Here is a 27679-nt window from a genome sequence, read left to right as displayed (position 1 = left end):
TAGGCCGTTTCTTTGGGTCTGTTCTTCACAACACTGTATGTTGTAAATCTCTGGATAGGGTTATGGGCTGACGTTGCTAACGGGAGGAGTGCAGAGAGTCTTCTACTGCAATTAAAGTACTTAGGGGCTATTTGTAGATCATACAACCCCACTTTAAAAAATGCTACTATGCCTTTAAGAGGCAATGTTTAGCTCAGTGGGTTGAGCAGGCAGCCCATATGCTGAGACCATAGTCCTCGCGTGCAACGGCCCTTTGCAGCATGTCATTCCCCCTCTCTCCGTCTCCCCATTTCCTGTCTCTCTACAGCTGTCCTATCAATTAAAGGCATAACCCCTCCAAAAAAGTACTTGAAAAAACAAAACAAAAAGGGAGTGAGGTGAACAGAAACTGTTCACCTAAAGCTTGTTTTCATTGGTTTTATGCACTTTTTGATGTGTCTGTGTCAAATGTGAGCAGGTTTTAAAGGGAATCAATGCATGAACATTACTTGTTTTTCTGTATCCCTTTGTGTTAGTTTAAAATTTGTCATCACCTGCTGCTCAACAGCCACTGAAACGTCTGACCCAGATAGATTTCGTGGTTTCGATGTGTAACTGAATAGCCCTGCTTTATACAGTATGCTAAATAGTATCTCTAAAGTTAAATGTCCCTTCCTGTTGTGCATGAACACACAGCCTGCTGCCATTAGCTCCTCCTGGCTGAATCCCTCCTCCTCCACCTCGCTCTAAAAACTCTTTAGTCTTTTATAGGTTGTATAAATTCCAATAATCACTGCAAACTTTGGGACACTCTGTTCAAAGACGTTCATTTCAGTCCTACGACGAACCATGCATGTGTCAACACCCTTTTTAATGTGGACGCTTTTGATTGAACCCGGAAATTAAAGCAGACGTGGGCTGTCAGCGGTTGTGTACGAGCTATTGAGGCATCCATCTGTTGGGTCCGCGCTGACACTGAATGACAGTGGTAGTTCTGTCACTGTCCCCCAGAAGCAGCTGTTCTTTCATCAGCGCAGCCGCTGACAAGCAGCCGCACAAAAAGTCCTCACCGGGATGATTGATGTGGAACGTCAAAAGACAAATAAGAGGCGCATGGATTGTCTTGTGTCCCTGCATGATCTCCGTGATGAAAGATGTTCGAGTAGCTCGTCCACACAAATGCTAGAAGTTTCACCAAAGAAACTAAACATAAGTCTTAAAGGGATAGTTCAACATTTTTGCAAATTGGCCCATTGCCATAATCCCTATAGTTTTAGGAGTAGGTTCGTTACCTTTAATTGTCGGTGCAAGCTATTTTTAGAACGGCAGAGCAGAGCCACGAGCTGCTCAGAGCTACGCTACGGAGGCTCATGGGATTTCTTGGTTTCCCTCATCAAACTTATCAAATACACAATCCAACAACTCCAAAACGCTCTGGTGGACAAGTTGTGACCTGCACATTCACCACGCTATGAGATAATAACAGAACGTTACCAGACAGAGTTGTTTTCGAGGCAAATACAGAGACTGCTTGCTGAAAAACTGCCCCCCAACGGTTTTGCATGAATTTACGAGAAAGATTGATCATACCAATTATGTGCCAGTGGATGCCACATACAGTATGTTTTCAATTTGAACTTGGTAGAGTCTGTAGGATTTTCTTAAAAAAAATATATATATATATATAAAAAATATAAAATATATATAAAAAAAAAAAATATATATATATATATATATATATTTTTTTTAATATTTTTTTTATATATATATATATATACATACAGTATATAGACTTGTACAAAAGAAATCCTGCTCAATCATCATCACCTATGGGCTTCTACTCATGTGTGGGGGTCAGGGCCCTAGGCAAGACTGACTGTGCCCTTAGCTGTTGCCTATACTGCCTATGCCACGGGCCTGCTCTGTTGGGGGTGTAGTGACTGTGTAGCAGAGTCGCCTGTATTTTGTTTTGGTGTAGTCGGGACATTTTTGGGCGGGAAGACGGTGTGTTCTCATCAGCCAATGACAGAGCGCAGGTGGAGTTAAGCCTGCAGTGCTGTTGGCTTGTATAAAAACTACCACCAAGCCACCAAGGTCCATACTTGCTGTCGCCAGCAATGGCAGCCTCAGGGGCTATGCCGCGTTGATTATGAGGGCCGCCGGCCGTGTGCATGGAAGACTAGGGTGCGGGGCTAAGCTGAGCTGCCGAGCCTCGGGGCACCCAAGGCTCGGCAGCTCAGCTAGTCCAAGCCACCTGGTCCAAGCTGCCAAGCAACCGTGGCCAAGCAGCACCCGGTATGGTCCCGCGCTCCAGCACCTCACTCGGACTGTATTTCCTTTTTTTCGATAATAAGTATGTATCCACGATTTATACCACATTTAATGTGTCCAGTCTCATCAATCAATTGGTGCTAAAGTGAAGAAGGCAGTAGAACATGGGTCAGTCCTGAGGTGGACCCAGATTGAATGTTGTGTTTACTGCTACAAACAAGCCTACAGACTCTACCTTTAATATATGAAGAGTTCATTTACAAAAGCAGATAAGTCAGTTTTTTTTTTAAAATGTAAAATTTTTAATTATTATTTACACCAGGTGATACCAGTCAAACCAAAGTTGAGTGGCTTTGACCAAGCAAAAACAGATGTAACTCAAAGAAATAAAGCTTTATTGAAAACAACACTATGTAAAGAATAATTCAAAAGCATCATCTCATTTTTTTTCAAAATGGCATTTATCTGCTTTTGCAAATGAACTCTTCATATGCAGAGAGCTAATCACTAATCATTCAGTCCATACTGGTCAGTGCACATGAAGTTTCCAAATCATCTTTATATGGTGTGTCTATAGAGTCACAGATGCCTAACAAGCTGTCCCATAGTGGTAGGACAGGAGCGGGACACGCTGCTGTGCTGCTCTTCTAGTCCATTGACTCATTTGTGTGCATGAATGCATTTAAATAAACTTTTGGCTCCTCAGGAGAGGATATTTTAACGACGTTTATGTGGCAATACACAAATTGGGGTAAACAACAAGGGATTACAGCTTGTCTATGGTTTTCCATTTTGATTTGTACAGTAAAGATTGTAACAGTCTTCAATATCAATAATATTCACCAGTGTCGGAAATGTGCAGCAGAAAGCGACAAGCAGCAACGTTGGCTCACCAATCACAGTTACACGTGATCGATGATCTGTGTCGGCCCAATGTATAGTTACGCCGCATTACACGGCCATGTGTCTTCCCTATATAATGACTGACATGTCTGAAACGCTAAACATTGGATTTCCTGTAAGCAGCTGACAGCAGCCGCTGATAACCGAGGATTCATAGAGATAAAGCAAACTGAATATATATGGAAAAAGCCAGTGGAGCGTGGATGGGGGAAAAAAAATGTTTAGAGAGAAAAGCCGATGTGTGACTGTTAATCTTCATATTGTCTGTAAATGAGGAGCCGGGTTTTCTCACTCTTGGATATCTGTGCTGTTTTCAAACAAAAGAGACAACAGATGCAGCAGCAGCAGAGTCAGGGGTGACGCTGCAGAGCTGCACCTGCTGGAACCAGACCATCTAAAACACACTTCTTATCAGACCAAGTCCAGAGACAAAAGATGATTATTGTACAGCCTTGTACATGCAAAAGTTTGGGCACCCCTGGTCAAAATTTCTGTTAATGTGAACAGTGAAGCAAGTGGAAGATGAAATGATCTCCAAAAGGCAAAAAGTTAAACATGAAACACTCTTTTGGAATATTTTAAGGAATATCAGTGTATTATTTTTGTTTTCTACAATTTTAGAGTCAAAAAGGGAAACAAAGCAGCAGCCGGCAAAAGAACGGAAAACCCAGGAGACTTGAGCTCTCAGATAACTTTGACCAAGGTATCAGACAAGATGTTTACTATTTACACACTGTGATAGTTTCCAAAGAGGGGCTGCTAGGTACTAACAGGGTGGCCAAAGTTTTGCTGTGAGCCCTTTTCCTTCTGAAAATGTAAAAGATTAAAATATATAAATAATATAAATATATATAAATAAGTATTGAACGCGTCAGTTGCATGGTAAGCATGCATAGATGCCATGGCGGTTGAGTGCATTACTTTTTACAACTGTATCTGCTGATTCCAGGTCTGTCTAAAGCTCTCTGTCAGTGCTCCTGGGCTCTTGGACAACTCTTAGTAGAAATCTAGTGAGGACCTGGTCGTGGCCAGTTTATGGTGAAATATTGTTCTTTTAAGTTCAGGATAACGGCACTAACGGATAAAACGGTGCATTCAGACACATCTGTAACCGATGCCATCAGTATGTTCTGCAACATAAGTTTCTGAAGGTCTTGAGAAGCTCTTTGCTTTTCCCTATCATGACATGCCTCTTGTGTGACACCTTGGTGATGAGAAACCTTTTTTATAGGCGCACTGATAGGGGACAGGATTACTTTCTAAATACTGACAGACTCCAGCTGTTTTCTTGGCTTTATGCACCTCCTTTTCTTCATGTGTTCAATACTTATTCCCTGTGTCATTTCAATTAATTTATGGACATTAAAGCAGAAGTAAGCGATCCGGTCATTTTGGCTAACTTCTTGTCAGCCGATGGAGTTAGCAGTCCCCGCCCTCATCCCTACGTCACCACATTCACGCGCATCCCTTGGCTGCACACACAGAGAGGACTGCCCCTTTATGCCGTTCTCTCTCCTCATTGGCTCTACCTACTGCGCCACGTACTGCCCCATCTTCCACTTGCGTGATTGTTCACACATTAGAAATTTTGACCAGTGGTGCCCAAACCTTTGCATGTCACTGTAAGTTATTTAGCTTCTTTAAAAACGTGTCCACTCAAGATTCATAAATTTAGGATCCGTGGGCACTTTTTGTTTCTTGATTTGGGAGACATGTCATTCCCCTTCAGCTGGATATGAAATGACTCTTCCGTCCTTACAAATTAAGGACACCGCATTTGTAAGGAGGGAAGGTCTGGGTGATAATTGGATGGGACACATAATTTTCTCCTATAGATAGACACGCTCCTCTGGCCCTGAGGTCGCTACGGCTCAGTGTCAGCTTTCATATCCTCAAACAACGCGAAGAGGCGGCTTCCACCTACGTTCTCGCTGTTGTGGTCGGCCTCGCTGGGGCAGCCGAACAGCTCCCGCCGCAGCAGGTTGCCGTCGTACTCCAGGAAAGTGAGATAGAGGTTGCGGAAGAACTCCACGTGCTTGTTCTTCACCCGGAGCTTCTTGGGAGAGTTCCAGTGGATCACCTGTTCAAAGACAGAGAGAGAGCGCGGGGTTAACAGCTGAGTGTTCATCGTTAGAGTTTTATCATAAAGCACAGAGCTGTGACTTGGCTGCACTCCAACAAATAATAAAGTGTCTGGTCCCTGGAACTTGAATCACTGTCATTTTAGCTCAAAGATTTTTTTTATTTTTTTTTTAATTCCCCAGTCTCCGGAAAGAAATGAAACATTGGAAACGCTATTGGAGAAGAATCTGTATTTATCAAGCAGCTTGACATTTCTTTTAAAAAACCCACTTTTAAGAATAACTTGTACATAATTATTCTCCTGGAGGCATTTTGGTACTTTAGCTCCTTCTACATACTGATGAGCCTGAGACACAGACGCTGAGAGACCTCTGATGGTCCTACCCAGGGGGCAAAGCAAAAAAACGGACACGGAGGTTTGACACCAGAAATGATATCTAGGAACTTCAAGGATTAAAACCTGGGTGGACAACCCGGTCAACTAGCTGCTGGAAAGCTACAGGGGGCCAAAACCCCTCTTCTTGGGTAATTTGTTGGCGAAATTATGTAAATGCAAATATGTAGGTACTACAATGGCATAAATAGTCATACAACTATAGAATTTGGCAGAGAGTATCTTGACACATAGGGGGAGGCATGCAAAAACTCAATTTTAAGATATCACCCTCAATATCCCCCCCAAAAAAGTACTGTTTGCCTGACAAATTCTCATGAAAATTATTATTTTTCAGCACTTTATGGAGAATATCTATGCCTAACATGTATATAGAAAACTTCCTTAATTCATAAGCTTCCATTTGAGTCTGAGCTAGCCTTTCTACTAGCTACTGGAAAGCTACAGGCTGTCTCCAAACAATGCAACACCTATTGTGAAAAACTACATGTTAACTGGCATGATCAGAAAACATTCTATTTCTGGTCTCCCCAAAGTGAACAGATAGAAGATAGAAGTTTTCTATATACATGTTAGGCATAGATTCTCCATAAGGTGCTGAAAAATAATAATTTTCATGAGAATTTGTCAGGCGAACAGTACTTTTTTTGGGATGTTGAGGGTGATATCTTAAAATCGAATTGCAACAAACCCCAGAATCTTTTTTTCATGCCTCCCCCTATGTGTCAAGATACTCTCTGCCATAGTTTATAGTTGTATGACTATTTATGCCATTGTAGTACCTAAATATTTGCATTTACATAATTTTGCCAACAAATTACCCAAGAAGAGGGGTTTTGGCCCCCTGTAGCTTTCCAGCAGCTAGTTGACCGGGTTGTCCAGCCAAGGATTAAAACCTAATAGATATCATATCATTTCTGGTGTCAAACCTTTTACAACGGTCCGTGTCTGTTTTCCAAAAAACTGGGATTTTGCCCCCTGGATATCCTGGTGGGATCTGGTCCCAGTGAGCTGGGGGCATCGTGGGTGCTGGTGTTTTCTGAGCTCCATGTATAGGGACTTAGCTGCACCTACTTCACCCACACCCTTCACTCATATATCTCAAGCTTTACATGCATCCTTGTTATGATATTTGCTTCGTCCGTGATTCATCATCGTGTTCTGGCTTATCAGTAGAAAGTCAGGCTGTGGTGCTGTCACTCCCATTTCAGTTAAATGCATATTCTGTGCCAGGAAACAGATTCCTTATGAGAAATACTGTATATAGAATCTACTTATCCATTTATTTCCCCATCAGCCTCTTTTCTCAACAGCAATGCACATAAATTACAATACAGATTCACAACAGATCTGGAGTTTGTGATGTCAAAAGGTTACAAGGACCCAGAGGAATCATTACAGAGCACAGTTTAACACTGGTTTCATAAATTATTCATCATACATTGTAATAAATTCTACTACACATTCTCTCACATCGAGCAGTAAAAGAGGGCATAGGTCACACAGTAGGAACACATTAGGCCAAACATCCCACCCCAGTAGAGGCAAAGACTGGGTCAAAGACTCAATGTGTTGAGCTTCACTACATAGCCTAGAGAGGAAAAAACACACGCAAGCAGTAAGAAAAAGTGATTTATGCGTATGTTTCTTAGTGAAACATTGGCTGCACGTGGGACCTAATGTTTCTATAAGTCACATACACATGAATCAGTTCAGTGGAACGGGTTAATACCAGGGGCGGGTTCAGGATATTTTCTGGTGTGGGGGCACAAGGGGTAACAACAGTGAATCTGGGGGGGGGCACTCAAAAGTAACAAAAATGAAGGCTGCCATTGACCGCTCTCTTGAATATTTGTATTGTACAGTTACACACTGTTTACAGTATGTCTTCATCTTGCTTTTATTGGCCACATTGAATATTTCACCTTGTAAGGAAGATGGCTATGACCTTTCCATTTTCCACTTGTCAATATTAAAATTATAACCAATCAATAATCGACTCTATCTTGTAAATAAGAAGTCTTAGCAGATTAAGCAACACAATAGTCAGCCAATATGCAGAATAACCAGAGCAAGCATCACTCAAATGGTGAAATTGAGAACAATAACAATCTTACACAATTTTCTTTATTTCCTACACAGAACACTGGGATGTTTGCTGTACAGAGTTGAGCCTTAGTCAGAAGTTTGTGCTTATAGCTCTTTACAGTGAACATAGCAGTGGTAAAGAGCTTTACACAGTGATTGACACTGCCACAAGCCAATGACCATTGGGGGGAGGGGGGGGGGGTGCCACCCTGTGCCACCATGGAAGGCCCGCCCCTGGTTAATACAGCCAGAAACTTTTCCATTAGCAATCGACTAAAGCCAGTGATTAGCTGACTTAAAAGCACAAATAAAAGAAAATATCACCACATTACAGTTGTTGTTAAGAACATTTCAGAGCACACACACGCACTTAGAGTCTCTGTAACCATAGTAACTCCCTCACGCATCTGCCTACATGTGCAGTTTGAGAGGAGCTGCTGACTCCTCCGTGAAGCAAGGGAATAAATTACAATATAACAGATTGTGGGTATTTCTCACTTTCTCTCCCGATGGTCTGAATAACTTGCTGCTGCTGTTGTGTCTTGTCTTCCTGTGTGTTCTCTCTGTCCTCTATTTGCGCAGCGACCTCATCTGCTATACGAACTTGTTTTTCACGCTCTGCTGAATCCGTATCTATATACACCTGAGTTGAAACAATCTGTATGAAGATGACAAACCTGTCGCGGTCGGACCTCGAGGAAAAAAAAAAGAGGAGAAAATTAAACTGTCCTGTGAGGCCCCCCTGATTGGTCAGAGGTCCCCCGGGGGGCTGGAGCACTGCTAACTCCTCCTGTGCCGCTGAAACTACCACATAACCTTCTCCCAGTGTTTATAGTGCCACTTTATTAACTTTACTCACACAGAAAGACTTTTCAGATTCACCTTTGAGAAATTGCTTCAAATGCTTCGACTGCAGTTTTTTTTTCCACAGAAGGCAGCAAAATACAGCAGATTTTAACATTTTTATTTAATGCAAACTATTTTAAGCCACCCTCGATAACACGAGAGCGGTCACCATAGGTCAGTTTTTAATGCAGAATTAGAAATCTTAAAGGCCCCATGTTGAGAATTTTTTTTTTTTGTTGGGTTTTTTTTGTGATAGGCAAGGTCACAGGGTCACACAAATACTGTCTCATGCATCAAATGGAGAAAATGCACACAGGCTTTACGGCAAAACCATCCCTTTAAGGCGAGCAGACAGAACTTCCTCCTTTATGTGATGTCACAGAAGAAGTCACTGCCCGTCCAGACTCATCATTACCCCGTCTTTGCTTTCCCCTCAGCTTTCATTCAGTAGGTGAGCTAACAGGGTACCACATATCAAAGAAATGAGCCTCTGAGAAAAGGAGAAACTGAGCCTCTCCTCTGATTGGCTAAACGAGTTGTGCTTGTTGCAGAGCTCTGGAGAGAAGAAATGTAAAACTATACTGAGCTGACTAAAGGCACTCAAACCCACAAATATACTAGGGATATCAAAAGTTCAAATAAAACCCTGTAAAAGTGAACAACATGGGGCCTTTAGGAGAAGTTTTTTGGTTTTATTACATCTTAAAGTCTTTTTTTCTTAATAACAGTCAAAATCTGGATTGAGAGTCTCGCTTATCTTACAGCAGGGGAACAAAATAATAGAGAATAAAACAGCATCACAGGTGAAAGGTTTAAAGGAAACTCTCTCAACATATTCCTCCACTGAGAAGCTCCTGGTTTGATGATTTTTAACTGTGACATCAGCAAAACTATTAAAAACACATCCAGGCAGCACTGGACATAACTGGAGATGGGGCTCAGAGGTGTAAGATCACATTAGGAGCATTAAAGTGATACGCCAACATTTTTTTTCATGTCTTGCCTCACTCCCGAGTCCATGACCAGCAGATAGACAACATCCTTTCAACTGTGCGTGCAGTGATAGAGCCTGTATCGCCCGTAATTAGCTTAGCTCAAATGCTGGAAGTGTATATAGGTAGTGTTACGCCTAAATTCCACTGGATGCGGAACGGCTGCAGATCCGCTCCGGTACAGCGGCGGAGCCGTTACGTATTAATTATAATCACTGTGTGAGCGTCCACCGACTCCGGGTCCGCTGCGTCGTGGGTCCGGAACGGCACCGGCATCCGGCAGCCCTCGCAAAACATACGCAGAGCTTCTATTTTTGCCGGACGCCGGAGCACGGCGCATCAATCAGCACAGAGCATGTCTTGTATGATTAATTTGTGTAAATACCAGCTGTTTACAATTTTGTTCAGACGAATTCAGCGCTACTCAAGCTAGCCGTTGTGACCAATGCACTTCCGGTTACTTTCACAAAATAAAACACCCGTTGCCCTTTACATACATAAGTGCTTTTACTTTGAAATAGGAAGCTAACCTACCCTCGATGTAGCTAGCTTGAACCAAAATAAACCGTCTTTGCTTGAACCCTCTGTTTTGACCGATCTCGTCCCGTTACCGGCATTTGACCGCTCAAGATGCCTTACCGGAGAGTTTTGTCAGCTCTGAGACGAAGATCGGTCCGTTTAGAGTTGCTGAAGAGTTTCTCTGATGACTTTAGGTGGAGGCAGGCTAACATTATCTATACACTTCCAGCGTTTGAGCTAAGCTAATTATGGGCGATACGGGCTCTCCCTCGTTAGCCTACGTTAGTCGAAAGGATGGTGTCTATCTGCTTGTCATGGACTTGGGAGTGAGGCAACCCTAACCCGTTCAAAAAAAAAAATGTTGGCGTATCCCTTTAACTTACTTGAAGAACAGGAGGGGACACACAGCTATAGGTAACAGTATCTTTGCACACTGCACATGCTGTATCACGTCGGCTCAGACGTGTCGTCACATCACCTGAAGCCTGCACCGACAGGCCACATTCTCAAGGTGAACAAAATCTATAAAACGCCTAAAAGCAGGATGTCATGTAAGTGAGTGTGTCTGTGAGTGAGGGAGGGAGGGAGGGAGGGGCTGGCTTGAGACTGATTAATGCAGGTCAGGCGTTGTGTGTCTGAAGTGACTGAGTGGATGCAGGGCGGGGACGGCGGGGTCTCACCTTGAGGTCTGAGACGTCTTTGTAGCACTTCTCGGAGCGCGTGTGATCGGACAGCTGGACGTTCCAGAAGCACGGCAGCTGGTGAACCAGGAAAGGGTTCTGTTTGATCACGGCGTTGAAGATGTCCTGCACACACACACGGAACACACACCGAGTGTTATGATTTTACCTTATGTTTCATCATCTACAGCACTCCGCACAATCTAATGTGAACGTGCTACCAGTTTATTTGATGTCTGCATGAAGCTGTATTTAATCTCACCCTGCTGTTCACATGGAACTGTGACTGAACACCAATTTAAACAGCACAATAAACTAATGTGTCTGTTACAGTATATCTAACATACTGCATCCTCCACATTTCATGTTTAAAATGATTTGTGTTGTATTTTTGTATGTGCATGGCTTGTATGCAACAAGCACAAGGCGACACATTTTCCAGACTATAGAGAATAATTATTACATTTTTTTTTTTTTTTTTAGTTGGGTAGTTAATAGCGAGGGAGCGTCTCCGCACATCTATTTTTTCAGGCGCGTTGGACTGGGATCCATATGTCCGGGCTGATCATGAGAAGAAAGTGGAGTCCCGCACACGTGCTTCAGAGAATATTTATTGCAACGTTTCGGTCTAAATGACCTTCATCAACATTTGATAGTGGCCGAGAGCCATCTTTATAGGGAGTGGCTGAGTGACGCACCAACTCCCAATCAAAGAGATATTTTACAAAATCACACATCTACTATCGAAAATATATACATAATACATAATACATAATCAACATGTTGAATATATCAGAGAGATGAATAAACATTGACAAAATATTTGTAGTATTCCATAATAAAGAGAGAAAGTTCATTAGAAATGGGGAGTGGCTCTGACGCACATCCTTCCATCACATAGAAGAGACATAAGATACAAGAAAAATCTAAATGTGTCAAAGGTTAAACGACTAGACACAATAAAAAATGTCATGATTGAACAATGTAACAAAGAAAGAAAAAATGTTATCATTAGCTTCTAATCCACGATCTGAAGGGTCAGATCGGTACATGTACTGTATGGGTGTACCTGACAACAAGACAATGAAACAGATTATGGTCTAGCTGTTCATGTACAGTTGGGTAGTTAATGGCATTAATGGAGAGAATGAAGTTGGAGTATCTCTAGTCATGCTTTGAAATCGATTTACCTGCTCAACCTGTTGGTACTGCTATTAAAAATTCATAAAGTTACATCCCTGAAGAGTCGATCATGTGATATGGTGTAATTGTGGTTAAAAAAACAGATTTATGGACTAAACTCAACCACAGTCCACTGAGGAGTATATGAGCAGCAGCAAATATAAACTACAGTAACATGTTATTTATAAACACATGTCAGTTTTCCTTCAGTGTGGATGAATTGTTATTGCAGAATAACTTAATGCATTAACATCATTGGTTAATCTTGATCTGTCCACTGAAGGACAACACTGATGTTATAACTTCTCTCCTTCATCTAAACCCAGACAATGAGCAGTATATCTGGTGAACAGCTGAGTGACTCTGTGCTTATGGGATGGGAACAGCAACAACAGAGAGAGATCTCAGTGATAACCTGATTTACTGAGGACTATTGTGCTATTGTTCTGCTACTGCATTCACTGGGAGCAGAGCGACGCGGACATTGTGTGTCTGAACAAGTAACCAGTGTCTCTTCTGCACTGATTTAATGATTGGTGAGAATAACACCTATTACCATGGCGACTAATTCATTCGTAGTCGGTTTATTAACAGTCACTTGATACGGAGGCTCATTGCCCTTCAGGCCTGTTAGGTGGTCCGACCATGAATGAACCCAAAACACAGAAACAGCTGCAGCCTCCAAATGCTTAGAGGATGTACAAACTAAAATTACATGGGAAAAATGAAACAAAGAAAAATGTAATGACTAAAAATGACTATGCTACAATACCTGGTGAGTACCTGGTAGAAAGAAATGCAGGCTATGGGTTTATTGTCCCTGCTACTGCACTGTATTTCCCTTTGACAGCATACTGGAGCCAGCCTCTAATCATATAATGACCCTGTATGAAGTTAGAAAATAAATCTAAATGTTTGTCAGACCTTAATGAAACTAATATTGCAGCCTCAGAGTTGTGAGAAGTTTTTATAGATTCAGATTACATCCCTGTTTATCCAGAAAAGGGTGTATTCACAACTGGTTCGTTTGGAGCATGCAGTTGTTCCAAAACAGGGAGGATATTACCCCAAAGATTGGTTTGTTTGGGCAGATGTGAACACAGTAATCACACTCTAAAGCTGGATAAAACAGGCGAGCCGAGATCCCCAAGAAGAGGTGGTCTCGGCTTGTTTCCATTCCAGCCCTGGAGCGGTTCGTTTGCAGTGAGAACATAATCGACTCAGCAACCAACACAACACACTGCTGATGTTCCATGGTTCTCGATGACCAGACGTGCTGGTTCAGGCTGCAAATACAGTATACAGTATACCTAGGATGACTCTGGTTGGCTTCCCTTTTTGGCCATGTTCAGGTCAGGTTTGGGTCGAAAATATACACAAATGACTTGGATCAGGTCTGGTCTGGGCTTTGGTAAGACCTCTATTCCATGTTTTTTTTGTTTATTCCAGGTAACCTCCTCCTTCTCCTTCTAGATAAGATTTCTGACCAATGAGAGAACATGGCAACCCAAAAGAAAGATGCAACAATTGTATCAGTTTAGCCCTGAATTGGAACAAAGCAAACAAGCCACAGGTTTGAATACACCCTGAAACACCTTTGACCTTCGGCCAACAAGATCTAGTCAGTTCGTCCTTGACTTCAAGAGAACGTTTGGGCCATAGCTGAAGAATTGACCTCAAGGTGTTATTGAGATGTGGCATTCACAAGACTAAGATTGTGTTTAGTGAGGTCACCATAGCTTTGACCTTTGACCTAATCTAAATCTAATCAGTTCATCCTTGAGACATGATGAATGTTTATGCCAAAGTTGAAGAACTTCCACTGAGATGGGACGGAAGGACGACCTGGACATAATATTCCTCTGACTCTGGCTGTCACCGGTGCAGAGGTGTAATACAACATGGGTTTTATTTTTGTATTTCATGCACACATTGAAGATCCTGCAGGGACCTGTAACTCTTTGGAGTTATAACCATCATCATCTGAAGGTCAAATCAGTTTGTTGAGTCGACAACAAAGGGTCCATTTGGTACTTTTTGTCAATTTTTTGGATCAATCTTCAATAGAATTTAAATTGTGTATATTATAGTGGTTTAACTGCACAGTGGGAGCTTGCACCGTGAGGTTGAAGAGGCTATTAAAATACCTTTTGATAGATGAATAATTTCACCATCTCCACTAGCAGCAGAGGTGGGAAGAATTATCGCCCCATTGATAGTTTCACCTTAGATAAAAATGCTCCGCAAACTGTTCTCTCCACATTTTATTGCCATGGAATTTTAACACTGCTGACTCTTGCTCTGTCTTGTTAGTGTTTTTGTGTCTCCAGATGTTCAGGCTCTAATTCCTAATTTATGTGTAATCACATAAAACTGAATTGCTGTGAGGAAATGTACTTGGCTTGCCTTGCAGAGGCTTCCTTCCTTTCTTTTTTTTTTTACTTTGAGATCTTCGAGGGTTCACGAGACAAGAGTTTCACTGACAGACTCCAGCTTCCTAATGGGAGGCATAAAAACCCTACAGCCACATAATGAATGCTGTGATAAAGAGGGCTGACAGTCCATTGGAAGAGCTCATACAGCAGAAGGCAGATGGAAAGCCGGAACGATTTCCGAAGCCCCGCTCATTTTCCAAACGGCATACCTTGCGGGACATTACTTAATGAAGGTTTAATTAAAATCTCATAAACGTACCTCTCATCGAGATGAGCTCTGAATAGCTCCAAGATAACAGAGTGACCCTCTGCCAAGGTCTTAGCGTGTGCCCTTACTATGTTGGGAGCGTGGCACGGGGTAAGATAAGAGCTATTCATGGCTTCCAGGAGAGATGTACGCAAAGAAGCAGAAGATACACCCTATTCAGATTCTTTCACTTGATTGAATTAAAGTGGCTGGAAGACATGGAAGGGGGCATAGAAAGTGCACTTCCACAGACACCAGGCAGCTGAACAGCATTTCAGTTCAGTTGCATTATCTCTTCTGTTCTTTTTTTCTTTTTTTGCCCTAAACCAGGATTTCTATGCAAAAATGAGCAAGGAGGAAGGCTGTGGGTGCAGCTGAGACTTTGTGCACGCCAGATTCTGGCAGGTACAGGCTCATTCACCTGTCACTCAAAGTGGCACGCCCTCAATTATACAGAACTTTTAGCATCAATCAAAATTCAACCCATGTGTAGTTGTCATGGTGGAGGATATGATCCACTGTTGCCCATAAAGTTAGACAAAAATTTTCTTTTACCTTTTCTCATGAAATGAGAATGTGATATTCTTGATAAATAAAATGCACATCTTCTCAAAACTTTATTGATCAATTTCTTCCAAACATATCACTGTGAAAATCAAACCACATTTAACCGGTGCAGACTGTGTATTCTGGCTTAAACTTAATTGGGGGTATTGAACAATAGGATTGAGGGCTTTGTTTCAATTTTTCAACCTTGGTCAGTTTGTTTAAATTTTTCAACCTTGGTCAGTTTTATAAGACATCATGGCGTACTGTCCACAAGCATTAATTCCTTTCACCTGGGTAACTGGGACTCAGTATGTAATCAATGACCCTGGGTCCTGTAATACGAAGCAGGTTCAACAGGGTATCTTCCAGTTACCTGCCTTCACTTGACCCATCAATCACGATCACTCTACAATAATTCTGCAGCAACATGAAGAGCTGACAGATCAGATCCAGGCAAAATGCAACACAGTCTCTGCAGTGAAATGCAGACGGTGCTGGCAGAGTATGAGGCTACTGTGTAAATGCCTTAGGTTAAAATTAAATAAAATCACTGCTCCATCATTATGGGTCTGACAGATTTGTGTATTCGTCTAAATTGGCCTCTAATGTAATGCTCAGGACCAAGTTAGCTGTTCAGCATAAGTTACCATGGAGATGTAGGAAGTGAACCACAGTCGTAGTTCGGAAAACCCAGAGTTAACTCTGATACCTCGCTAAGCCAAAATCCTGCTTCAAGGCCCACCCTTACAGAAAAACCACATGAACTTCACATGTGATTCACATATGAAACATTTTGCACATGGGAATCATATTATTTGCACATGAGAAACATGGTTTTGGCCCAATTTTATGTGAATCACATGTGAATTCCCATGTGAACCCATTTTCCACATGTGGTAACATGTTTTACACATGTGTTCTACATGGTAACACATAAAACATGTTACCACATGTGGAAAATGGGTCAAAACCACTTGTTTCCCATGTGCAAATAACATGATTCACATGTGCAAATCTTTACACATGTGAATCACATGTGAAGTTCATGTGGTTTTTCTGTAAGGGCAAGGTCAAAGGTGATTATTGATGTGTACAAATAGGAATAAATAGAGGAATGTGTCTGAAAACAAAATTACTGCAACATTATGGGCAATGCTGTACTGTGTATACAGACCATAACTACTTGTGTATTAGACTGAAGACATAGTTTAAGATTAGTATTTTAACATTTGAGTCTATGGGGGATGAATCACTTGTGGAATCAGGCTCAAGTGGCCATTTGAAGAGGTGCAATCTTTAACACTTCTGTGTTAGCTTCATTTTTCAGTTCCAGAACTTGCAGCTTATTTGTGACTAATATAATATGAATCTTTGAGAAAAAATACAGCCTGTGCACCATCATAGCCTACTGTATGATTCATCACATCGCAACTCAGACACAAAAACGGACTATCCTAGTTTAATAGTCTCTGTAGTCGAGTACAGGTGTTTCTGTGATTTGCCCATGAACAGATTTTGCCAAAAAAAAAGAAAAAAGGTGATGAATCTGCACGTCTGAGGTGTGAGCACGAGCGAGGGAGTGTGTTACCTGGTCTGCCAAGGAGGTGGACAGCATGCTCATTAGTTCTCTCTCTGCAGTCAACCTCCACATCTGCTCCCATCTGAGCTTCCGCAGCCGATCCAGGAGAAGCAAAATCACCCCTGGAAAACACACACACACACACACACACACATACACGCACACGCCCACACACATGCACACACACATTCAGACAGAGATACGGTAGCTTAAGAAACAGAGAGATTGGTATCTTGCTGCCTGGTAAAGGTGATAAAGTCCCATCATGAGGCTCTGAATCACAGCCTTGTGTTTTCCGAGATAAAGCTGGAGACTTTAAGCTGGGAGACATACTGCCAGAACATGTTAAAAATCCTCTTGGAAACACAAATTATTCTTAGAAGCTCATGTGCTTTTCTTCTGTGCTAAGTTTCACCCCCACACACATTAAAAACAACACAAAAAATCGCAAACAAGAACTTTTTCTCCTCACTTTCCTGGATTAAAAGAAAAAAAGAAAAACTGTTCCCGGTTGCTACAAATAAAATCAGGCAGGCAATGCTCAGAGGGGAGAGAAGTGGTGAATAATTTTTCCTTTTTTTTTTTTTTTTGGATTGAAACAAACGCACCATCTTTCACACCCTGCTGTGCCCCATCTGTTGCCACAGCCATCGCCACAAAGTCGACCAACCGTAGCTGAAATGGAGGTTTTTCCTTTTCTTTTTCTTTTTTTCTGTCAAGTTGCTCTTCTGTGTAAACGCTACATATGCCTTTGTGTTCACCAGATATGCTGCTCGGTCACACTGATGGGAAGTTTACGAGCAGAACGCTGAACCTTTACAACGCAGACGTGTTCAAGTCACTTTTTTTTTTCTTCCCCAACATTGGCGCCGCCGAAATGTGTCTGCTGTGTGAAATTTCACAGAGCTGCTGCTGTGGGCCATCCAGGTTGTTTTGGGTTATACTCAATAGAAAGATTATCCTCCCGCTCCAAACAGCACAGAGAGCCATCTGCCTCCTGAAGGAAAAGAGCTGCAGGAACTGATGGAAGGGAAGAAAAAAAAAAAAAAAATATATATATATATATATATATATATATATAGGCAGGAGGGGAAATAATAACAAGGTGTAATGGGAATCCAATCAATTCCACTATCAGCTGCTCTGAGGTTCTGTGAAATTATAGCCCACACCTTTTTGAAAATGTTTTTCCATACAGCTCTAACAGGCCCGCTGGATGCCTGCATATTTCATCAATGACTGTGCAAATGCTCTCTGTTCTGTCAAGGAAAGAGACGGCCTCACTGCACTCGCTTTAACTGCGCTGTTACGCCTTAAAATATGGAGACTGGAGATGTTAGGAGCACAGAAAATAAAAATACAAGAAAATATTTGACTAAAATGACACACTGTGGTGTAATGCACCGAATAATCACGGAGAGCTCCGTCGAATAAAATAAAAACCGTTTCAATTCTAGATAACATTATCGATAATACACAGTATGAGATCTGACCTGTCACAGTAGGAACAGGCCATTGGGTTCTTTGTTGATTTTGCTATTTTGGTTTTTAAGTCTATGATTAGAGGCATTTCAAGAAATCTATGCATAAATTATCAGTTAAAAATAGATGGTTGAAAAAAAAAACATGGTGTCTATTGTCACAGAACAGTGACAAGCTGATATGGTTGTCATGTTGTTGTTGCTACAAAAATCCAACAATTTTCAAATGTCACCATGTTAACACAGAATGTTGGCTGTGAGTTGTGCTGACCAAACCTCATAGATATATACACGTAGATGCCGCCTCTGACGCTGCTGCCCATTGGAACGGAACGTTGCCGCCGCCGCCATCTTGAGGTGGTGGATGTATGCGTTTTGTTTATGTTTTGTTTTACCTCGTACTGCCGTTCGTGACATGCATGACGTCATTTGCGTTTTTACCATAGATACAGTATATAGCTACAGGGAACTCCCTCCTAAGATGGCGGCCGTGACGACGTGCCTGACAATGATCTATGACCAAACCTGATGTCTGCTAAATGTTTACTGAATGTTATGATGTCAAAAAGTTAGTGTGAAATCTAGCATGTGTCCAATATTAGTTTTGTTAAAGAGACCCCAAGGAGTTTGCTGTTGGTTATAAAAGAGTCTCATATTGATGTGGATGAATCTACGTTACCCACACTTGTTAAGGAGTCCATTTTTGTTAAATATATTGTTTTGTCATTATAGTTATTTTGATATTATTATTTAGTGGTCGACTCGCCCAGCATTTCCTAGTTTCAGTTTCCCATATGCTGCCCGGCGGGTCATGGGAATAACGCCGCTGGATCGTTAGTTGGCATCGTTCATGGTCAGAACTACGACGGTATCTGATCGTCTTCGAACCTCCGACTTTCATTCTTGATTAATGAAAACATTCTTGGCGAATGTTTTGTCTTTCGTCTGTCTTGCGCCGGTCCAAGAATTTCACCGTGCGTGCGGAGGCTCATGGGAAATGTAGTGTGAAAACACTTCGCTTTCCCTTTAATACAGAAATTCTTAAAGCAGATATCATCGGCACGGCCGTTTCGGCTAATGCTGTGTTCAAGGCAGGCTTTTGAAACCGTAAGTTACAGCTTCAAGTCACAACTACGACTTGGTAGCGTTCCAGGTAACCCGTAGCTCGTGTTTTTACCGTCCTGTTGTCTGTGAAAGTTCCCTATAACGGCCACTCGTAACTTCCGACCCGTGAACTCGTACCAGATCGAACTGGTATGACTTCACAGGAAGGAAAAACACAAAGTACGAGTTTCCTTGAACGCACCATGAGTTAGCAGCCCCCGCCCTTGTCAGGCATCAATTGGTCCTCGTGCTACGTCACCACATTCACGCGCATCCCTTGGCTGCACACACAGCCCTTCATGCCGTTCTCTCCCCTCATTGGATAACACTTGTATCCCACAAGGAAAATTTTCTCCTCGGGTTACAGCAGAGCAGAGTGACGGAGAGACTCGTGTTTAGGCTGAAATACTTCATGTAAGTGATTGCTGACGGAAAATAGGACTATTTAGGACTTATATTAACAAAAACATTCCACTGATATCTGCTTTAAATATTACGTAGACGTCTGGTACCAGCAGGGGTGTGAATTCAGTTAGAGCTGCACAGCTATAAATACATCCAGTTTGGTTGAATTTGAAGCTGATGTCAGTAACAAATTAAAGGGGTTATCAAATATTAATTATATGTCAGCTGTCTATATTAGCATTTTGCTCTGGTAAAAACAAAGTAGTTAGGTGAAGATACATGTGTCCGTTTAAAAGCGTCTGTTGATGAGAATGAGAACTGAGCTCTCTAGGTTTCTGCTGCTGTCTCTATCATCGTTATATGTTTTAATATTTATCGACAAACAACAACTGCAAAAATCAAGTATTTTTATAAAACACACTGGTATTCTTTACTATCTGCTGACAGGTGATCTTACCGGTGTTGAAGCCCCGGCCCAGAGCCGGCCATGGTCGATGGTTCTTCCACAGGTTCCCCAGGTACCAGTCACTCTGGTTCTCCACCAAACCCAGAACCTGCTGACCTGAACACAACAAACACAACCACCATTACTGCTTTTTCTCATTCCTATTCATTGTACTTCATTATTGTGTCCAGAGAGATTTGGCTGTTTTTTTTTCTATTTATGAAAATGCTGTTAGTGTTCACACTTCAGTCTGGCTCGTTTAGTTCTGCGCCAGCTGTTGATTTTCTGTTCTTTTCCTTTTGAATATATTCAAGATACTTTCAAATGCAGTCAAAACCCAGGAACGGCTGTAGACGGATCTATTGTGGTGTCGGCAATTTTATCATCACGCCATTCCTGTCAGCCGGAGAAAAAGACTCACTCAAGAGGGGAAGAACAAAATAAAAGTGACAGGATGAAATAAGCAACACTATAATGTTGCCAACAGGAGAAACAACCGGCAAACAGCACTGTAAAAAAATCCTGAATAAGAGGCAGCATCACATAAGGATAAAAACTGTTCTACAATATGTTCACAATCTGCACCTCTTCCCTGAGTTACAGCTAGAAGCCATTTTGCAGAACATTATGATGTCAGAGTGACCTTGTTTTATGATCACTTCATTATTTCATCCTATTATACGTGTGCTAAATGAAATCATAATTACCATATGAATACTCGAGTTGAATAAATGCGGGGGCCACAGTGACCTTGACCTTTTGACCAATCAAACTCCAATCAGCTCATCTTTGAATTTAAAGGGATAGTTCACCCTAGAATGAGACGCTTCTCGAAGCTCCTCTTCCTGGTCCGTCCAAATCTCGCGTGATTTGCGCCGGCGTCAGTGCGGTTACTGCGAATCACGCGAGATTTGGACGGACCAGGAAGAGGAGCTTCGAGAAGCTTCCGTTACAAACATGCTTAAAATATAGACTTATTTAATTTTTTTCGGGACAATTACGCAATTTGGGGCTTCAGCACAAGACGGACATTACATACGAGCATCATGGAGGTATTTGGATGTTTTTTTTGTGTGTGTTTTTTTACGAAGAGCTCTGGTGTCCCTTTGCAACCGTTATATGGACATGCACTGCTACGCCGAGACCCCCTGTAACTCAGAGAAGGGACGGTGGACTCTGGAAATTCTTCCAGCCCTTAGTCAACATGAGGGTGAGTAGATAATGAGCGAAATATCATTCTAGGGTGAACTATCCCTTTAAGTGTCCGTTTGTGCCGGATGTAATGAAACTCCGGGCGTTTCCACAAGAATGAGGCGGACGTGAGGTCCACCATTATCTAATCACTTCATCTTTGAGTCAAAGTGAACATTCGTACCAAATTTGAAAATGTTCCCCTCACACTTTGCAAGTCAGCCTGGAAACCATGGACCAATTTTTCCCTCAACGAGGGAGCCAATCACAGAACGGGGGAGGTGGCAGCAAGACAGTGACGACACACCGAAGTGACTTTGTTGATAGCTTGTTGATCCAACATGGCGGCAGTCGCTTTACCTTTCGATGCAGCGTTAGAAAGTGTTTTAAAGGGACAACAAGGAGTCTCTCCATCGGCAGAACGAAAAATTCCGCGACAATAAAAAAGTCTCGTAATAATGTGGATGAATCTACGTTACCCACACTTGTTAATGGGCCCATTTTCGATAAATATATCGTTTTGTCTCTATCGTTATTTAGTTATTATTAGTGGTGGCGGAAACGCAGGTCGAGCCGACCAGCGTTTCCTTACTTTCGGTTTCACGGACGTTGCCCGGCGAGTCATGAGAATAACACAGCCGAATCGCTGTTTATGGTCGGGACTACGACGGCATCTGAACCTCTTTGAACCTCTGACTTTAATTCTTGATGAATGAAAACATGAGTCCGTCTTGCGTCGGTCAAAGAATTTCACGGTGCGTGCGGAGGCTCAAAATGTAGTGTGAAAACGCTTCGCTTTTCCAAAACTCCTCGTTGTCCCGTTTAGCAAGTTAATTTTGAAAAAAAGAGCAACATTTAGATTGGGTATTATACATTGGGTATGATTGATACGATTGGCTATAAGCTACGTACAGATGCATTTGACAGACATTCGTTGCGCCAAATAAACAGCTCTGGGTTTTCGTAAACCACGCCTCAAATACGAAAAAATGAACAGGTGGTTCCCAGACTGAATCTCAGTCTACATTGAGATGAAGTCTGGTGGGCAGGCCCTCAAGGCCTCGCTGAGTTATTGCATTCACAAGTTGAGACGGACCCCGAAAACAAAGCCCCCGGGGCTCGACTGTCGCTGGCGTGGAAGCCTTAGCTCAATAAAAAAAACTTTATTTGTTGCACCTGGATTTATCTGGAGATAAGAAGATAATTGAGTCATGATCTCCTGGTAACTGGCTGCTCTCGGCCCTTCCTCCGGTTTGATTTGCGCCCAGACAGAAATGGAGGTCGGAGCGGATCAGCTGCGGACACTTCAGGGTTAACCGGTTCAACACAGAGCCGGCAGAAACCTAATCCACACATACAGCAGGGTTACGTGTCTGAGTCGACGACAAACTGCGGGAGAGCACCTCGCAAATGGAATACCACTGCCACCGGGAGAAGGTGCAAAATGAATTCAATGCTCATATGAATTTAACTGACTTGGGAGTCACCAGACAATGGGTTTGAAGAGGAAAAGAGGCTGAATGAAATGAGGAAGGAAGGATCCAGAAGATGAGAGGGGATGAGAGGGGAGGGGTGTACGTGGGCTTCAGGGTGACAGATTATAGAAGGTACGCTGGGCAGAGATAAAGGTCGGGGGGAGTAGAGGAGGGGTGGGGGTCTGAGGATAGGTATTAGGGAGGAGACAGGAACCTGGAGAGCAGGCATGGGTGTAGCGGTGGCAGCTTTAATGAAGGCTGTAAGGAAGATTAATGAGAGCTTATTGGAGCAGGCAGCCTTTAGAAAGACTGCAAAACAAAGGGCTGAGATCTGCCATCGAGGTGACGACTGAGTGGGACAATTAGAGCCCGAAAAGACACCGTCGCTTTCAACGGGATGGGAGCTCGCAGGTGACGCAACATTTGTTTGGCTCCGTCGGAAAAGAGCGCCCGTTGCCTCGACTTCGCTGTCGGCAGTCGCCGTCTGATCCCTTCTGTTTATATTCTGGCTCACGTCTTTAGAAAGGTTAATCATTCTGTTTTATTGCAATTAAGAAACAACCCTGTGTGACTAATTATAGCTAATTACATTCAGTTGTGCTGGAATACTGTGAAAAAGCTCAGTGTGACTGTATAACTCGGCAACCGTTATTCAGACTCGTGCAGTTTTAAACAATCTTTATATCAGGATTTTTCGTACAGCTTTGGTTGCATCTCTTGATGAGCTGAGCTGACATGTGGGAACAAAATAGACTGTGTTCGGAACCACAAACTAACATTCTATACGTGCAGTGATATTAGATCAGCATAGGTTTCTGAATAGGACTGAAAGTCAACGTCCAGGTGTATGTGTCTGAAGACAGAGCTGCATCAAGTTTGATAAAAGCCATTACTGTCATTAAAGTCAGTGACATGGTTAAAGGGATAGTTCAACATTTTGGCAAATTGGCCCATTGCCATAATCCCTATAGTCTTAGGAGTAGGTTATCTTTAATTGTCGGTGCAAGCTATTTTTAGAACGGCGGAGCAGAGCCACGAGTTGCTCAGAGCTACGCTACGGAGGCTAATGGAATTTCCTGGTTTCCCTCATCAAACTCATCAAATACACAATCCAACAACTCCAAAACGCTCTGGTGGGCAAGTTGTGACCTGCACCAAGTTGTTTTCGAGGTAAATTCATGCAAAACCGCTGATGCGTGTTCCTGTTGGCGGCAGTTTTTCAGCAAGCAGTCTCTGCATTTGCCTCAATGGGACAATTTGCCAAAATGCTGAACTATCCCTTTATGTTGATCAGGTTTGAAAAGTCATCATTGTTTAGAATCTTTAAAAATGTTATTTCTGGATTGGTGTTTCATCATTTAAATGGACTCTATTGGATACACCCAAACTGAGATTTCCACCTTTGTCTGTCTGCATTTTCTTATTTCAAACCCATCTCCTAGAAAGTATAACCAGTCAGCTCTTCCATAATCATTTCATGCTTTTATGTAATGTGGATCAAATTTTCAGACACTATATTCAGTGTTATTAGACTGCTTGTATAGAAGGGCTATGTTTTTTTTGTTTTTTTAGTATTTTGGGGGGCTTTTTATGCCTTTAATGGATAGGATAGGAGAGGGGGAATGACATGCAACAAACAACAACGCCCTGGCTGCATGTAGTTTGATCAGTCAGTTGTATTAGGTTAAAGGTTTTAAATTAAACTAATATGAACTCCATGTTTCTATCATTGTTAGCACACTTAGGTTTATAAATAGTTTCATCAATGTTTAAAGGATCATGGTAGAGGGCAGATGTGTGAGTTTGTCTTCTTTGTATCTTTAAATGACTTCAAACTAACTCAATGAAAAAGTATCATTACAATTTTGAGGTCACAAGAGGAGTGGTAAAAATGGAACTTGGAGTAGCAGATAACATCTGAAACACGTTCGAATTTTGTTTGATTATTTTACACTACAGAGGTGCAGTTTAAAGGTTTAAAAGAGCTGCTTTACTCAAAGGTTAAGTTCCATAAAACATCCCCTTACAATCAAGCAAAAGTACATTTACATGACATTTACATTATGTCCTACTACATCTATTCTGGAAACCATTCCCTGTCTTATGGTCTCCTTTGTGTCAATGAACTTATTTTTCTGCAAAGATGTTCTCACTTTGAAATCCTGGATATCAATTTGTTTCACTGCTTAACCAGGCTTTACAATCAATGTGAAAGGAAAGTGATTAGTTCAAGCTCAGTCTTTCCGCTCGGGCATCGACACATTATTGCTTTACGTGAAGATCCAGCAGACACAGAGCGGCATCATCACTCATCTGGAGTTTGTGTCCAATATTCACTCTGCTTCATCTTCTCCACCAAACTTTAAGAAAAAAAAAAAAAAACTGGCTACTGTAGCTTCTAAATGCTCCGCTATCTTGTCTCCAACTGTGTCCGTCTGCCTTTTAGTGCTGAGCAGGTAGTGAACCGTGGCTTTTTCAGAGCCGCCTGCTGCTACTGGAAATAAAGCTGATGAGTGCAGAGTTTGCACCGAAACAATGAGCCTAAAATGCTCCACAGAGCTGAAGCGCAACTGATGATAAATCGTCATCATCTAAGTATGTGCAGTGTTTGAATTGTCGGTTGGTTTTTCTGACTGTGTGTTAAACTGGTTCAATTAATCACAGGGAGAAAGTTTTATGTCAAGTCCTGGATTCGTTTAAGAGACATGACATCATCAGCCTTGGTTTATTATTATTCTTTTTGTACATGCTGCTACTTCAGACATGAAGACAGCACAATGTACGTTTCCATAGTTACACTGATGACGCACAGCTCTACATTTCTGCTGAACTAGATGACCTGGCTTCTGGGAGGAATGAATGAATGAATGAACAATATTTTCTTCTGGTGAAATGATGACAAAACTTTAATCCTACCAGTGGCCCAAAGACAAAAACAAGGAATGCTGTTCAATAACCTGGGGAAACTAACTGACAACTACAAAGTGACAAAAAATATAGTGTCATAGTCATCAAATGCAGATTTACTAAAGGTTCCAGCCTCAGAAGAGGAAAATTGGAGAAGTTAAGATATAATTATTTCCCATGATATTATTTTATTATTATTCTATTTCATTTTACATTACTGTTTTCAACATGTTTAATGTTAAAGGGATAGTTCAACACTTTGGCAAATTGGCCCATTGCTATAATCCCTATAGTTTTAGGAGTAGGTTCACTATCTTTATTTGTTGGTGCAAGCTATTTTTAGAACGGCAGAGCAGAGGCGTGAGCTGCTCAGAGCTACGCTACGGAGGCTCATGGAATTTCTTGATTTCCCTCATAAAACTCATCAAATACACAATCCAACAACTCCAAAACACTCTCATGGACAAGTTGTTATCTGCACATTCACCACACTATGAGATAATAACGGAACGATATGAGACAGAATTGTTTTCGAGGTAAATCCATGCAAAACCGCTGATGATGTGTAAGAAATCCCATTAGCCTCCGTAGCGTAGCTCTAAGCGGCTCACGGCTCTGCTCCGCCCGTTCTAAAAATAGCTTGCACCAACAATTAAAGGTAACAAACCTACTGCTAAGACTATAGGGATTATGGCAATGGGCCAATTTGCCGAAATGTTGAACTATCCCTTTAATGTTGTGTCCTCATGTGATGGTACTTGTGCTGCATTTCTTCATCATCATTATCAAGTGATTGTGTTGCTTTTTGAAATTGCCACACAGTGTTAATACATTCACCCTGACAGGCCTGACTTAGAAAAGATCTGTGAATAAATCCAGACATTGTCATAGTGACAAAAACTAACATCAAACTGACTGCAAAGCCTTAACCATCCACTTTCTCAAACAGAGCCGGATAGTTAGTTTCCAAGTCAAAGAACCATGACGGGCAGGGAAAGGAAAAGTAAATCAATACAGCTCCTCTCTGTCTCAACAAAAAGGAAATGTTCTGCTCTAGAATAATATCTCTAGAAAGTGTTCAATCATCACAAATTGAGTCATCTGGATCATCTTTTATGATTTAAAGATTAATTTACATTACTGCCGTTTAATTCCTATTGATTTGGTAATTTACCGACTGCCTATCTGGCCTTTGAATCCCTGAAGGATGAAAGCCAAGACATGCACTTTAGCGGCTGCGGTCTGGGTGGAATGCATTACAGAGTTGGACATAATAGCATGAATCCATGTCCCACTCCGCAAAATCCTCACACAGCAAACCTGAGGCCGCCCACAGTCTATTTCTCAGCGTGCGGGCGGCTGATGGGGGAGTTCTTAAATTAGCTGTGGAGAGGTACCAGGAGATCAGTGGGAATTTTTTTTACTGCTGAGTCAAGTAAAGATGAATGCCAGGGTCAGCAGGCCCAACATCCACTCTTCACTCCACCATCCAATCCGCCTACTGCAACGGACACGGAGCGTTATTCAACAACGTTATCAGTTGGTGAGTTTAACATTTGAAGATAACTGAGAAAATCACGGCGAGTGATTATGTAACGCCAACGTCGCTCGTGGTTCACACTGGGGCTGGATGAGTGGAAGTGTAATCTGATAATATGGTGTTGTGTTGGTGTTTTCCAAATTCTTGATTCTGTGTTTGTGTTTCAAAACAAAGTAGACAACAGCTAAAGGGAACAGCTCATTTAAATGTTTTAAGTGAGTAGTTTGGACTAATATATTAAAGAGGAAGAACAGGTTGTTGTTGATTAACTTAGGGCCTGTCCACATGGAGTATTCACAAAGTTTTTTTATTGTTCCGGCATTTCGACCATATGGAAATAACTTTTTGGAAGCCTTAAAGAGACCCCTAGGAGTTTGCTTTTGGT

At 41.9% G+C, this 27679-nt stretch overlaps 1 protein-coding gene across 1 annotated transcript in view; it reads right to left on the bottom strand.

Annotated features, from left to right (window-relative positions):
* Positions 1–27679, bottom strand: part of large1 (LARGE xylosyl- and glucuronyltransferase 1) — a 144250-nt gene that overhangs the window by 22716 nt on the left and 93855 nt on the right. The window contains exons 7-10 of the mRNA XM_085769398.1: positions 20194–20298; positions 16756–16868; positions 10755–10880; positions 5078–5233 (exon numbers count right to left, since the gene is read on the bottom strand). Coding sequence (XP_085625524.1) covers positions 5078–5233; positions 10755–10880; positions 16756–16868; positions 20194–20298 — 500 coding nt within the window. The remainder of the gene's footprint in view (positions 1–5077; positions 5234–10754; positions 10881–16755; positions 16869–20193; positions 20299–27679) is intronic.

The sequence above is a fragment of the Trachurus japonicus genome, chromosome 23 (genome assembly GCF_045865225.1).
Source record: "Trachurus japonicus isolate A0001 chromosome 23, Traja_1.0".
In the NCBI taxonomy this organism is placed as follows: domain Eukaryota; kingdom Metazoa; phylum Chordata; class Actinopteri; order Carangiformes; family Carangidae; genus Trachurus; species Trachurus japonicus.
This window is presented reverse-complemented; position numbering and strand designations above follow the sequence as displayed.